Here is a 15,442-nt window from a genome sequence, read left to right as displayed (position 1 = left end):
AGAGAAGCCATTGTAGTGAGAACCCTGAACGAGATAGAGGTACCAATATAGATGAATATGGACGGATAGATACACATAGACATACGCACACAGATTAGATATATGTATAGATTAGAGACAGATTAGATAGAGTTATAGATGTGGATATAGATACATTCCCAAATCTTTGTTTTTTCTTATTGTTTCCTGGTAATATCTTCTTGACTCTCCTTAAGAGTTCTCATTACAGGAGCGCCTGGGTGGCTCAGTCGGTTAAGCATCTGCCTTTGGCTCAGGTCATGATCTCGGGGATTGAGCCCTGCAGTGCTGGGCTCCCTGCTCAGTGTAGGGGAGGAGAGGTCTGTTTCTCCCTCTCCCTCTGCCCCTCCCCCAAGTTCATGTGCAGGCTTGTGTGCGCTCGCTCTCTCAAATAAATAAAATCTTTAAAAAAAAAAGTTCTCGTTACAATTACTTCCTAAATTTTTATTACAATTTTCACTTTGTCATTTACCTATACATTTTTATGTATCTGTATATTTTATATTTATATTCTATTTGTATTTATTTTTATTATGGTTATTTCATACACACCCATCCATATGTTATATACACAAACATACATTCAGGTAATAAAATTCAGTAGAGGTGGTAAAAAAAAATAAATTGGATGTTGCTGGTAACATAATTCATGATCCAAAAGGTCAAAAAGAAGAGCTAACATTATCCCTATTATCACCCCCTGCACACAACCCCAAATTCCTGCCCCCTCGCTTCCTTGAACTCTCTTGATGAAACCGCAACTTGGTTAAATCCAACTCGCCTGCAGAAGGGGGCTGGGAAAGTCACAAGCCACGTGGACCTGAGGGGCCTCACTTCTGTCCCTGACTGTGAACCTTGAGAGGCAATTCCTGCCCAGGCCACACTGTGCTTTCCTCTCCTGTCCATTACCCCGTGTACAGAAGGCCGTTTCACACTTCCTCCACCCTCCCCCAGAATCTGCCCCACCTTCTCTACCTCCCACCTGCTACAGGAGACCCACCTGCTACCAGAGATCCCGAGTGGTCCCTCCTCACCTCTTCAAGGTTCGGCTCCGAAAACTCTCTCCCCTCTCCCCTACATCATCAGTTCTCACTCTACAAGATCTTCTTCAACAGCATATAAAAAGGCTGTTATCTCTCCCAGCCAAGAAGAACAAATGAAAACACCCTTGGCTTGCACCTACTTCCCCTGCCAGTATCTGCCCATTTCTGGTCTGTACTTGTCTCTCATTCCTCCTCATTCACCATCTCTCTTTAGCTTACTTCAGCCAGGCTTTTTGCACATGGATCTGACCAATTGCTCTTCTCAAAGTTACAGATCATTTCCACCTAGATCCCACGGCCAGTCCTCAGTCACCACGCACTGCCCCATCTTGGTCACTCTTTTCTCCTTGTAACATTTTCCTCCGAAGTTTCATACTATCTCCTGGTCCTCATTCCGCCTACCTAAAGGTTCCTTCTCTGGGACCTTGCTGGCTACTCTTCTTCTCCATGACCTTCTTTTCCCCTCTACCTCCCCTGGCTCCCTTGGTGACTGCTCATCCAGAGCTCCTCCCAGCCCTTCCCGGCAAGTGGAAGACCATATGTGACTGACTCTTGCCGATGAGCTGTGAGCAGAAGACACAGGTCACTTCCCAGCAAAGCCTGCCACATGACTCTCCAGCTGTCTTTTCTCCTGCTGCAGCTATTTGGAGAAATCCTCATGTTGACGTGCGGAACCGAAACACCAAAGCTGCCTGATCGCTGAGTCACTCTATGAAAGACAGATGTCCTGGAAATGAGCCTAGACCTGCGTCAGGCTTCATACGATTAAGCAATAGGCTTCTGTGTGTCCTGCCACTGGGATTTGAGGGCTATCTGTTACCGAGGCAGAACCCTAACCTATCCTGACCAATACAGTCACCTTATCCAGTATTACAGCTTTCAATACGATGCATATGCCCACAATTCACAGGTTTATAGATCCAGCCGAATTTGTCTCCCAGATTCCAGACTCAAATATACAACTGCTTACTCAACACTCCACCTGAGTTGTGAAACATCTCACACATAACAGATCCAAAACCAAATTCTTGATTTTACCCCCAGAGCATTTCTCATTTCAGCTTGTGGCAACTCTACCAACCACCATAGCCCATAGGGAGCAACCTCCACTGCTACCACCCTGATCCCGTCTATTAGTACAGCACCTCCTATGAGGGATCCCGCCTCTACCTTTACGTCTATTTCTACACACTCTATACCTTTAAGATCTCTTCCTAGCAGCTTAGTAAGAAAGAGCCTTTACAACCTAAGTCAAATCAAGTCATTCTTCTTTCTCGAAACCCTATAACAGCCTCCCATTGTAGGTAGAGTAAATCCAAAGTCTTTACTGTGGCTGCAAGACCCTACAGGTTCTAGGGGCGCCTGGGTGGCTCAGTTGGTTAAGCGACTGCCTTCGGCTCAGGTCATGATCCTGGAGTCCCTGGATCGAGTCCCGCATCAAGTCCTGCATCGGGCTCCCTGCTCGGCAGGGAGTCTGCTTCTCCCTCTGACCCTCCCCCCTCTTATGCTCTCTCTGTCTCATTCTTTCTCTGTCAAATAAATAAATAAAATCTTTAAAAAAAAAAAAAAGACCCTACTGGGTCTAGATCTGTTAGCCATCAGAATCCCCACATCCACTCTGGGCCAGTCACACCAGCTTCCTTGCTCTTCGTCCAACATGTAGGACACGCTCCTTTCTGAGGACCTTTGTAATAGCTGCTCCCTAGAACATTCCTCCTTCAGGTCCTGAAAATGTCACTCCCTCACCTTATTTTCTTAAATCTCACCTTCCCAAGAAGCCTACCCTGAACATCTACTTAAAATTAAAGAAGGTTCCCATCTCAACACTCCCAATCCTTCTGACCCTACTCTACTTGTCTTTTTCTTTTTTCTTAATATTTTATTTTTTATTTCTTTTTTAAGATTTATTTATTTATTTGAGAGAGAGTGAGCGAGCATGTCAGGGGAGGTGCAGAGGGGGAAGAAGAAGGAGAGAGAATCTCCAGTAGACTTCCCACTGAGCGAGGAGCCTGATACGGGGCTTGACCCCACAATCCCAAGAGGACCTGAGCCAAAACCAAGAGTCAGATGCCCAACCGACTGAGCCACCCAGGTGCCCCATCTACTTGTCTTTTTCTTCCTTAATATATATCACTTTCATTTATATTTAAAAATCTACTTCTTTATTTATTATGTCTCCTCATGCTAAAATATAAGGTCCGTGAAGGTAGGGTTCTTTGTATCGCTCATTGATATAACCCAAGTGCCTATATTCGGGCACAGAAGAGGTCCTCACATGTTCGTCAAATAAATATGTAAATAAAGAACTCCCCAAACACCATAAAAGATAAAGAAATCGGGCGCCTGGGTGGCTCAGTTGGTTAAGCGACTGCCTTCGGCTCAGGTCATGATCCTGGAGTCCCAGGATCGAGTCCCGCATCGGGCTCCCTGCTCGGCGGGGAGTCTGCTTCTCCCTCTGGCCCTCCCCCCTCTCATGTGCTCTCTCTCATTCTCTCTCTCTCAAATGAATAAATAAAATCTTTAAAAAAAAAAAAAGATAGGGCGCCTGGGTGGCTCAGTCGGTTAAGCAACTGCCTTCGGCTCAGGTCGTGATCCTGGAGTCCCGGGATCGAGTCCCGCATCGGGCTCCCTGCTCGGCAGGGAGCCTGCTTCTCCCTCTGACCCTCCCCCCTCTCATGTGCTTTCTCTCTCTCTCATTCTCTCTCTCAAATAAATAAATAAAATCTTTTAAAAATAAAAAAAATAAAATAAAATAAAAAAATAAAAATAAAAAGATAAAGAAATCATTCATGAGAATAAAAGCAACTTGGACAACAGACAATGAATAGTAGCCCCAAAATGAAAGACATAAGCAAAGAAAAGGAATAATGCAAGATACAACCCATGAAAACTTCCCCTATCTGAAAAAAATATTTTATTTTTCCAACTGAAAATGTCAAGCTAAGTACCAGGAAGAGTTCATTTTTATTTTTATTTTTTAAGATTTTATTTATTTATTTGACAGAGAGAGAGACAGCAAGAGAGGGAACACAAGCAGGGGGAGTGGGAGAGGGAGAAGCAGGCTTCCTGCGGAGCAGGGAGCCCGATGCGGGGCTCGATCCCAGGACCCTGGGATCACGACCTGAGCCGAAGGCAGACGCTTAACGACTGAGCCACCCAGGCGCCCCTATTTATTTATTTTTTTAAAGATTTTATTTTTTTAAGTAATCTCTACACCCAGCATGGGGCTCGAACTCACAAGCCCAAGATGAAGAGTTGCATGGTCTACTGACTGAGCCAGCCAGGCGCCCCCAGAGTTTATTTTTAAAGTCATAAATATAAACATTTCCTGTGGAATTTTTAAACTACAGTGATCAGGGACGCCTGGGTGGCTCAGTCAGTTAAGTGTCCGACTCTTGATTTTGGCTCAGGTCATGATCTCGGGTTCCTGAGATTGAGCCCTGCGTTGGGCTCCTTGCTCGGCGGGGAGTCTGCTTGAGATTCTCTCTCTCTTTCTCTCCCTCTATGCCTCCCCTTGCTCTCTCTCTCTCTAAAATAAATAAATAAATCTTAAAAAAAAAAATACAGTGATCAAAAGAAAATCCTACAGCCTTCCAGAAAGAAAGAACAAGATCCTCACCAAAGAAAATCACTCTTCCAATATATTTCTCAGAAAGTCCACCATAAAAATACCCTTTCTGAAGAAATTATTCAAGGATATTCTCATCAACGTGAAAATTAAATAAGAACAATGACCTCGAGATAGGAGGAAAACAAAGTGTACAGGAAATACTGGTGAATGATAAATCTAATAAAAATGTAACCTGCTTTATGAATTAACTACGTCAAACTGTGCATTAGGAGCTTGGTGCTACCTCTCCACCAAATCAGGAAATTCCCAGCTCGTCATTATAACATGGAGATGGTATATAGGAGATGGGCCTGAGCAGGTCCAGAAAGCCCAAATAAATGACCTGGGATCAGATCTTATATGACCGGCCCATGCTGCTTTGCCGCCATCCCCCCATGGCCTCAGCAGGATTCCCTAGGACCACGAAATGAAGAGGGGAAAAGCACAATTTGCCAGCACCAGCCTACAGTGGACAGCCACACCGGAAATAAGAACAACTTTTAAAGATAAGTGGAAATATTAGGTGTCGAAAATATAATAGTAGAGGGGCCCCTGGGTGGCTCAGTCGATTAAGTGTCTTACTTCTTAACTGAGCATAATTTAAAAAAAAAAAGTGTCCGACTCGTGATTTCAGCTCAGGTCATGATCTCAGGGTCGTGGGATCGAGCCCTGCATCAGGATCCGCTCTGGATGTACAACCTGCTTGAGATTCTCTCTCTCTCTGCCTCTCCCCCAGCCCTCTCGCTCTTTCTCTCTCTCTCTAAAATATATACATATTTATAAAACACTAGAAATAAAGATCACAATAGATGTCATAAATAATAGGAAAGGTAAAACTAAAGAGAGAACTGGTCAATTGGAATATCAGATGAAGGACCTCTCCCAGAAGGAATTGGGAAAGGATAGTGAGTTAGAAGATATAAAAAGGATGGGTGCCTGGGTGGCTCAGTCAGTTAAGCATCTGTCTTCGGCTCAGGTCATGATCCCAGGGTCCTGGGATCGAGCCCCACTTCGGGCTCCTTGCTCAGCTGGGAACCTGCTTCTCCCTCTCCCCCTGTTGCTTCCCCTGCTTGTGCTCTCTCTCTGTCTCTGACAAATAAATAAAATCTTTAAAAAAAAAAAGGAACAGGAGAGGGAGGGGAGAAACTATGAAAGTTTAGAAAGTAAATAATGTATTACTAAATAACCCTTAGCAGAAAGCAAATTAAGAAATATTTAAAACTGAACCTCCCCTGTCTCATGTACTCGCTCTCTCTCATTCTCTCTCTCTCAAATAAAAAAATAAAATCTTTAAAATAAAAAAAACCCTGAACCTGAGAGATGTCAAAATTTGTGGATGCAACTAACAGTATTTGAAAGAAAATGTATATCTCTATAGGCATTTATTGGGAAACAAGAAATATTAAAAACAAATGAAATAAGCATTCAACTCAAAAAAAAAAATTGGAAGAACAACAGACCAAATCCAAGGAAACGAGAAAGGGAAACAGAATGAAGAGAATTACAGATAAAAACATAATAGGAAAGACTAGTAAAGATGACAGATACTCATAAATTATAAAATGCTAATAACTTTTAAACCTAGACAAAATGGATACATTCACAGACAAAACTTAAAAGACCAAAATTGCACAAGAAGGAAAGATAATTTGACTAGATTAATAATTGTGTCTTCGTTGAAATGGTAGTCAAAGACCCCCCTCCCACCCACAACTAGATGAAAAGAAAAAAGCCTGGCTCTGGCCCAGTTATTTTACACGTGTATCCTTCCAGACTTACAAGCAAGAATTAGTTCTCTTATACTAGCTGTTCTCTGGAACTGCACCATTTAATACAACACCCACTAGCCCCCAGCGGCTAGCAGCCCTTGAAATGTGGTCAAAAGGACTGGGAAAGCAAATGCTTATTTTTAGTTCACCTTCATTAATTTTAAGTTTAACTGAACAATCAATACCACTATTGGAAAAAAAATTTTAAGATTTTATTTATTTGACAGAGAGAGAGAAAGAGCGCACAAGAAAGGGGGAGGGACAGAGGAAAAGGGAGAAGTAGGCTTCCCGCTGAGCAGGGAGCCCAACCCGGACCTGGGACCATGACCTGAGCCACCCAGCTGCCCCTGGAAAACCTTTTTAATGCTGTTCAGTTCAGTACTTCCTAAACTTATTCAGTCATGAAATCTTTTAATTTTTTTTTTAATTTGCATGAAGTAAATTATAATTCGCTACTTTTGGTGTGCAGTTCTGTGAGTTTTGATGAAATGCATAGGACCATGTAACATCACGCTTGGGACACTTGGGACGCAAAACAGTGCCCTAGCCCCACAACTGTCCTTCATACTTCTCCTTTTTAGCAAAACCTTTCCTCCACCCCTCACCCCTATCAACCACCAATCTATTCTCTGTCCACATAGTTTCTCTTTCTCCAGAATGTCGTTATAAACGGAATCCTAAGGGTGCAATCTATGGATGTACCTATTCGAAAACTTTTCCAGATGTTTGAAACGACTCGGGGATGAGGATCTACTTTTTCAACTGTAAATTTATGAAATCTAAATACACATCATGTATTTCCTATGAAAATATCCAAATTAATGACGTTGGTGCACACTGGCGTGAACCAACACAAAATTAATTTAAATAAGATACTGGACACAATAGCAAATATATATGCAAATATAAAAATTATTTATAGATTAACCCATTTGTACAAGGCCACTATGGAGAAAACTTCAACACTCTTTTAAAGGACATGAAAGGGGACACCTGGGTGGCTCAGTCGTTAAGCGTCTGCCTTCGGCTCAGGTCATCATCCCAGGGTCCTGGGGTCAAGTCCTGCTTCGGACTCCTTCCTCAGCTGGGAGCCTGCTTCTCCCTCTGCCAGCCGCTCCCCGCTCGTGCTCTCTCTCTCTGACAAATAAATAAAATCTTCAGACTCCTGGCCTCACCCCCAACATGCACATGCATGGATCTGACCCCAAAGGCTTTGAGGACTGAATAACACGTTAGCCAAGCGACTGGGACTCGTGGCTCTTTAATATACAAAGAACCAGGCCACTGTGATCAATTTTCAAGAGAAATGACAAATAACACACCACCTTCACGATGACCCAGCTGTTGGAATTATCAGCTCTTAAAGCAGTTCTGGTTCTTCTCCTAGGCACATGGTGGGATTGCATGCCCTCCCCGTGAAGTGAGGCATGACCACGTGTCCACTCTGGTCAACAAAACGTGAGCAGAAGAACCTGGGTGACCTCTATGAGGAAGCCTTTAGGAGCAGAGATCACTATCCCCCCCACCCGTTCCTTCCCTCTGCTGGGATGATGAAGAAGGTCCACAGGATGGGGGCTCTGCCGGCCCAGGCTCTAAGTGGGAAGAATGGGGAGGAACTCGGGCAACGAAGGCAGCTATGCGGTGTGATCATGAAATAAACTTTTGTTGTTTCAAGTCACTGACTCGCGGTGTGGTTCTGAGCCCTGGGAACACAGCAGTGACCCACAGGGACAAGTTTCCCTCTGAGCTCCATTCCAGGGAGGGGAGGCAACTGTACTAAATAAAACTGCAACAGGAAAACGTTAGGAACTGATAAGTACCATGGAGGAAATTAAACTGGGTGAAGTGATCAAGAAGGACTGGAGGCTGGGAGGGGTGTGTATTTTAGAGCAGTTGGGGACCGTGTCTCTGGAAAGTCGAATTGAGCTTGAATATGAAAGATGTTGATTAAAAAGTCCATCAGGGGGCACCTAGGTGGCTCAGTTGGTTAAGCGTCTGCCTTTGGCTCAGGTCATGATCCCAGAGTCCTGGGATTGAGTCCCGCAGGCTTCCTGTTCAGTGGGGAGTCTGCTTCTCCCTCTCCCTCTGCCACTCCCCCTGCTTGTTCTCTCTCTCTCCCCCCGCCCTGTCAAATAAATAAATAAATAAAAATCTTAAAAAAAGTTGATCAGGCTAAGACTAGGAGAAAATTATTCCAAGCAAAGATGGGAAAGCATATGCAAAGAATAAGTGTGGTGTGTTTAAGAAACAGAAGGAGGGGCGCCTGGGTGGCTCAGTCGTTGGGCGTCTGCCTTCGGCTCAGGTCATGATCCCAGGGTCCTGGGATCGAGCCCCGCATCGGGCTCCCTGCTCGGCGGGAAGCCTGCTTCTCCCTCTCCCACTCTCCCTGCTTGTGTTCCCTCTCTCGCTGTGTCTCTCTCTGTCAGGTAAATAAATAAAATCTTTAAAAAAAAAAAAAAAAGAAAGAAACAGAAGGAAATCATGTGGGGCTTAACAAACCTACAAATTTGCCTGGGTGGCTCAGTCGGTTAAACGTCTGCCTTCAGCTCAGGTCATGTTCTCAGGGTCCTGGGATCAAACCCCACGCAGGGCTCCCTGCTCGTGTGGGAAGCCTGCTTCTCCCTCTCCCTGCCTCCCTCCCTCTCTCTCTCTGTCAAATAAATAAATAAAATCTTAAAAAAAAAAAAGAAGAAGAAGAAGAAACCTACAGATACTGATACGAAATAGGGTCAGAAAGATTGGCAAGGGTCAGATCACACAGGGCCTTGTAGGCTGTGATGGCTACATGGATGAGAGAATGGATATGGATGGATGGGAGGCTGGGAGGATGGGTGGATGGGTGGATGGATGGATGGAAATGGTCAAATCCTGGATGGTTAGAAACCCAAATCCACTTTATACCACTAGATGGAGCCAAACATTGATATTTGTTACTTAGTTGTTCCCGTCTTTCGCAGAAATTGGTATTTCTGGCTAGCATGATATTCCTCCCTGGGAAGCAGACAGGCTTCAGATCTCCTTAGAGCACAGGAGAGCTTCCCGACTAGTGAGGGTACTGGGCTGTTAGCTGCGCAGAGATACCAATGCCCTTGGCCCAGGAGTGACCTAGTAAAGTCTGAGGAAGCCAGATTCCCCAAGTGTTACCTCTGTCCATTCACAATGCTGTGTTATACAGCAAACATTAGCATGTTCTAGGCGGGTCATGATGTTAAAAAAAAAAAAAAATAGGAGGTGCAACCTTAGAGAATGTTGTGTGCTTCACATTGCATCATTCAGGAGAGTGATCTGGCTTTTTTTTTTTTTTTTTAAGATTTTATTTATTTGTCAGAGAAAGAGAGAGAGAGAACACCAGTAGGGGGAACAGCAAGCAGAGGGAGAAGCTGGATCCCCGCTGAGCAAGGAGCTCGATGTGGGACTCAATCCCAGTACTCTGGGATCATGACCTGAGCCCAAGGCAGATGTTTAACCAACTGAGCCACCCAGGCATCTCGAGTAATTTGGCTTTAACTGGCCATTTCTGGCAGCAGAGTACCAACTATGTCCAGATACTAAAGATTATAAAATGCCAACCAAAGTGGGAAACGTGTACTTGTGATGGGAAACATGTCAGCTTATGGGCTAATGCACAAAACCCATGAAACCTTGAGGTTCCACCTATTTGGATACCACTTTGGGATCAGGCAGGTCACCAGACCCACCCCGGGATGCTGCTTAACTCAATTTAAAGTGCACATCAAGGAGAAAATGAGTCATCTGCAACCATGGCATGCAGACAAGACGAAGTGTCCTGCAATGGGAAGCAAGGAGAGATCTGCAAGCAGGAAGATGAAAGGATCAGCACTGGGTCTTGGGAAGTCCTCAGGCTGAGGTGTCTAGAACAGAAGGGAAGAAGGAAAGTCCCAAGACACAAGCTGTCCTGGAGAGTGTCTGCAAAACAAGGCGAGAGGCCATCCAGGCAGGGGCACCAACCGGGCAAAGAAGGGCAGGGCCAGATGTCAGACACAGAGTCTGAGAAATGTAGGGAGAAGCCTTCGGACGATTAGAAAGGAAAATGAGGCAGGCAATGGGCAGAGGGTAGAATCATGCTCAGGAGGAGGGAGCAGGCAGGTGAAACTCAAGGCATAGAAAAAACAGGTTGGGAGAAGATTGGAGAAAAGGACAGGGAGGATGTGGGGGAGTAGGGGAGAACACGGGGAGGGCGGATTGGGCTACATGTTTGGGAGTGGGACTTCCTAATTATTATAGAACATTTCAAGCATATGAAAAACTGTAGAAAATAACAAACATGTTAAGGTGTCTTTTAAATTTTACTATTTGTATGGAAAATAATCATACACATTCTCTTCACCAAGTGTGCTCCAAATCACAGATCACTCTTACCAAGTTTTCTCCAAAGTTGGTCTCATATACAGTAAAACTGGAAAGAATTCAGAACTATCATGTCTGTAGCTAGACTTGAGTTACATGCAAACTCAGTTGCCTACCCTACTGGGCCCATCACACCCTTTAGATAATACATATTTTATAATGCCTCACTGTCTATTATGAAATGCAATTCATAGATAATAAACCTACCAACACTCAAAATTTCAAAAAACTTAATATGAAGTCCTATCATATAAAAGAGAAATAAATCTATAAAATGTATTTCAATATGTAAATAAGTCATCACTAACACTAAAAGAAATAAGGTAGCCAGACACTTGTACCTAAAATCCCCATGATTGTGACAAACTGCACAGGTTTTGTCTTAATACCAAAAGCAACATTGTTGTAGGTGATGTGATCTTCTGAAATGGTTAATAGCTCTTTGGTTCCTTGCATTCTGGGAAGGTTCAGAGTACATTTGCGGTAGTCATATTGCTCACCAGTATTCCCTGCTCCCCTTTCCCCAGACACTGGTAGGATTGAACTTTCAAAATCCCTTAAAGTTAGGGGCGGCATATACTTGCTTTGGCCAATGAAATGTATATAAGTGGGGACTCCTGAGTGGCTCAGTTGGTTAAGCATCTGCCTTCGGCTCAGGTCACGATCTCAGGGTCCTGGGATCCAGTCCCGTATCAGGCTACCTGCTCAGTGGTGAGCCTGCTTTTCCCTCTCCCTCTGCCGCTCCCCCTGCTTGTGCTCTCTCTCTCTCTCTCAAATAAATTAATAAAATCTTTGAAAAAAAAAACTATTTTGGGGGCACCTGGGTGGCTCAGTCGGTTAAGCGTCTGCCTTCGGCACAGGTCATGATCCCAGAGTCCTGGGATCGAGCCCTGCATCTGGCTCCTGGCTCAGCGGGGAGTCTGCTTCTCCCTCTCCCTCTGCTGCTCCCCCTGCTCATGCTCACTCTCTCCTGCTCTCTAAGTCTGTCAAATAAATAAACTCTTTTAAAAATAAATAAATAAAAATGATTTTTCTAAAAGGAATTTATGTTTCTATGCAAAGTGGAATTTGGTCCAGGCTCTGGGCATTATAAACAAGCTCTTCAACTACATGAATGTCCACTGGTATTGAAAAGTCATGAAGGATCTGGGTCTACTGCTTGGTAATCGCAGAGCATCTAACTCCCCTGTTCGCCGCACTCCAGCAAAGACTAGCAGCAAACCCCTCCATCACGGTGACAGCTCAAACACCATCCCCACAGCTTCCCCACTATCTCCGCACCCCACTCTCCCCATAGAAAAGAGCTAGCCTTCAGGTCCCAGACAGAGCATAAACACCCAATGGAGATAGCTGGACCAGAATGCCAGGAGAACCAAGGGGCTTCTAAAGGGACAGCCATTGCCCACTTTCCCAATTTGTTGACACCACGGAATAGACTCTGAGCTGCCAAAGCTTCTGATCTTTCAAGAGGGCCAAAATCCAGATTTTTTTTTTAAAGATTTTATGTGTTTATTTGACAGAGGGAGACACAGTGAGAGAGGGAACACAAGCAGGGGGAGCGGGAGAGGGAGAAGCAGGGTTCCCGCGGAGCAAGGAGCCCGATGCGGGGCTCGATCTCAGGACCCTGGGATCATGACCTGAGCAGAAGGCAGACGCTTAATGACTGAGCCACCCAGGCGCCCCCAAAATCTAGATTTTAATGCCAAATCTTTTGATTTCTAAATTTCTGCAACAACCTTTTTTTTTTTTTTAACTTAAGATTGAAACGCTCTGGGAGCCAAATACAAACGTTCTCCTGGTTTGGTGAGGCCCCTGTGTGGCGCTTTGCAAACAAAGTATGGGATGCTAGTGCAACGTGAGTTTCCGTTTAGTCAGACTCCCTTCTCTTCCAAGCGATTCAGGGCGAGGGGATCACGCCGTGTGGGAGCCACGGTGGGGCTGACAGTCCTCGCATGGCTAACGTCTGCCCGCGCTCCTCACTGCAAAATCTGCTTTCTTGGTTAGGCAGGTTCTCTTATTACCCCCATTTAACTAATTAATAGAATCAGGACCTTCTGATTCCCAGTCCTGCAGATCTGTCGTATGTAGGGTTTTCTTTTTAATAAAAAAATCCTGATTTCTTGCCTCACCTGTCCCAGTTTCCTTACCCGCCCTTCTGGGTCTGGTTCTGAAGAGTGCTGCAGAAAAGTGGCGAAGTAGAAAAAGTAAATCATGAAATGAAAATCAGAAAGAGGAAATAGAGTCACGACGAAACTGAAGCCCTGGGGGCTGTGTTCTAAGCTAGGCTGGGGGCACCCCCGGTAGGGGGGGCAAGCCCAAGAGTAATTTTCTGGACGAGTCCTCCCAACTGGTGGGAATATGGGTGCTTCTTATGTTATGAATTGTGCTTTGCTGAACCTTTTCGAGGTTAAAGAAAGGAGAGGGAAGGGTGGTGAAAAGGAAGGAGAACTTAGCGAACGGGGAAGAAAAAAATCTCTGCCCGCCCGCGCCGAGCCGAGCCCGCCGCCCACCCGCGCGCCCGCCCCCCACCCGCGCGCCCGCCCTCGCGCCCGCCCACGCCGAGTCTTCCGCCCGTCGCGGCCACGTGACGCGGCCAAAATGGCCGACGGGGAAGACGGCTGCCCGGCGGGGCGGGAGCCGGGACCGGAGTCGGGAGAAGAGTTCGAGATCGTGGACCGGAGCCAGCTGCCTAGCCCTGGAGAACTGCGGAGCGCGGCCAAGCCCCGGACCGGGCCGGAGGGCTGGTCGGCGCCCATCCTGACCCTGGCGCGAAAGGCCACGGGCAACCTGTCGGCGAGCTGCGGGAGCGCGCTGCGCGCGGCCGCGGGGCTGGGCGGCGCGGACGGCGGCGCGGACGGCGCGGCGCGCACAGGTAGGTTGCGGCCGGGCACGCCCCGCGCGCGCCCGCGGGACAGGGGGCCGTTGGGCGGTGGGAACCGAGCTGGCGAGGGCGTCGAAGCTCCGCAGCCTGTCGGACGAGTTGGGCAGAACCAAGCTGTCAGCACGCGTAAGCACTCGTCTGTTTTTCTTGATGCCGTGCAAGCCAAGATAAATAAGCGGGTTTGGACGGCCTGAGATTGGGCGGCTCCCCTAGCAGACCCTTCTAATTGTGTGCCCCAGACAACATCCTGACTCCCGGTGGCGGACTTGAAGAAAATGTATGAGTTCAAGCTTAGATAGTCGCTATTAAGCTTGAAAGTGCTCAAGAACTGAATCCGGTTCCGCTCTATGCCGCGAATCTCCCAAATGCCAACCTCGGCTGTCCCCACGCACCCAGGAGTGCGAGCTGCGAGGTGGACGTCAGGAGGCGGTGGTTCCAGGCGAGCCCTGCTGCGGCCAACTCGGTGTGTGATGCGTGCAAGTCACCGCGTTTCCCAGACTGTGCAGTAGGGGTTTTTTGATTCACACAGTGAGCTCTCCTAGTCCTCTTCAGCCCTTGTTATTTGGAATAGAGTTTCAGCATGTTAGAAGAATGGGAATAATGGGAATACTAAATGTGATGATAAGAAGGGTGTGACTTGGAAAGCCCTGTAAAGCCAGATAATGAGAGCTGTGCTCACCAATAGAGTAGCCACGACACACGTGTGAGGTTTAAATGTTAAAACTAAAAATTCAGTTCTGTCTTCATAGAAAGTGTTGCGGGGCAGAGTTGATGGAAGACCGCAGTGCTAAGAATCATACTGTGCTTTTGCGGTTTCTTGATTCCCTCCTACCCACCGGTAAAGTTGCTGCTTAGAAGTCATCGCTGACCCAGCAGAGTGAATTGTGGGAATTTCGGTGGTTAAGAAAGAGTAACGAGTAGAGAAAAGTTTACCAGCAGACTTGTTTTGAGATCCTGGCAGTGGCAAGTGGGACTAGACGGTACTGAGGAAGCCTGTTCACAGCCTTTGCACACACTTGGGGGTGTTTGATTGCGAACCAGCCATTGGCGGTGAGTCCCCAAAGTCAAGGCACATGAGGGGTTCTGGAGGCCTCTGGGATCATGTAGCAAGCAAATAATAAATGTTAGCCGTTCGCCGATAAATGCCATGTGCCAGTGGCCAAAGTAGCACTGAGCACAGGATCAGTAATCGTAAGTATTTGCTTACTTACTAGGTGCCAGGTATTACTGTTAGATCCGTACCGACTTTAATTCATTTAACCCTCAAAATAACCCCAGGTGATAGCAGGCCTGGCTTCCTGGTGTGCATCAGTGCAGGCTGTGATCCCTGTGGCCACCCGGGTACTCAGAGGTGCCCCACACTTTAAATCCTTATTGTCTTTGTTATTTTTTTGTTTTTTAAGATTTATTCATTTGACAGAGAGAACACAAGCAGTGGGAGTGGCGGGCAGAGGGAGAAGCAGGCTCCCTGCTGAGCAGAGAGCCCGACTCGGGCCTGAGCCAGGACCCTGGGACCATGACCTGAGCCAAAGGCAGATGCTTAACCCCCTGAGCCCCCCACATCCCTGAATACTTGTTTTAAAATGCTGTCCCACAGGGGCCCTGTTAGCACAGCGTGCCACAGTGATCCTGTACTCTATAGTTAACTGTCTTGTTTTGTTGTTGTCGTTTTAAGTAATAAAGGCAGGTGGTAAAAAAGAGAAGAAATCAAACCGTACAAAAGATCATTCAGTGTAGAGTATGTCCTCCTGGG

At 46.3% G+C, this 15,442-nt stretch overlaps 1 protein-coding gene across 1 annotated transcript in view; it reads left to right on the top strand.

Annotated features, from left to right (window-relative positions):
- The first annotated feature begins 13,392 nt into the window (after positions 1 to 13,392).
- The window catches only part of RUFY1 (RUN and FYVE domain containing 1), a 59,607-nt gene continuing 57,557 nt past the window's right edge, over positions 13,393 to 15,442 (top strand). The window contains exon 1 of the mRNA XM_081827298.1: positions 13,393 to 13,680. Within this exon, the coding sequence (XP_081683424.1) occupies positions 13,407 to 13,680 (274 nt within the window). The 5' untranslated portion in view covers positions 13,393 to 13,406. The remainder of the gene's footprint in view (positions 13,681 to 15,442) is intronic.

This window comes from Leptonychotes weddellii, chromosome 7 (genome assembly GCF_054177405.1).
Source record: "Leptonychotes weddellii isolate Sample4059 chromosome 7, ASM5417740v2, whole genome shotgun sequence".
In the NCBI taxonomy this organism is placed as follows: Eukaryota; Metazoa; Chordata; class Mammalia; order Carnivora; family Phocidae; genus Leptonychotes; species Leptonychotes weddellii.
The sequence above is the reverse complement of the archived record's forward strand: the minus strand, read 5'-3'. Positions and strand labels throughout refer to the sequence as shown.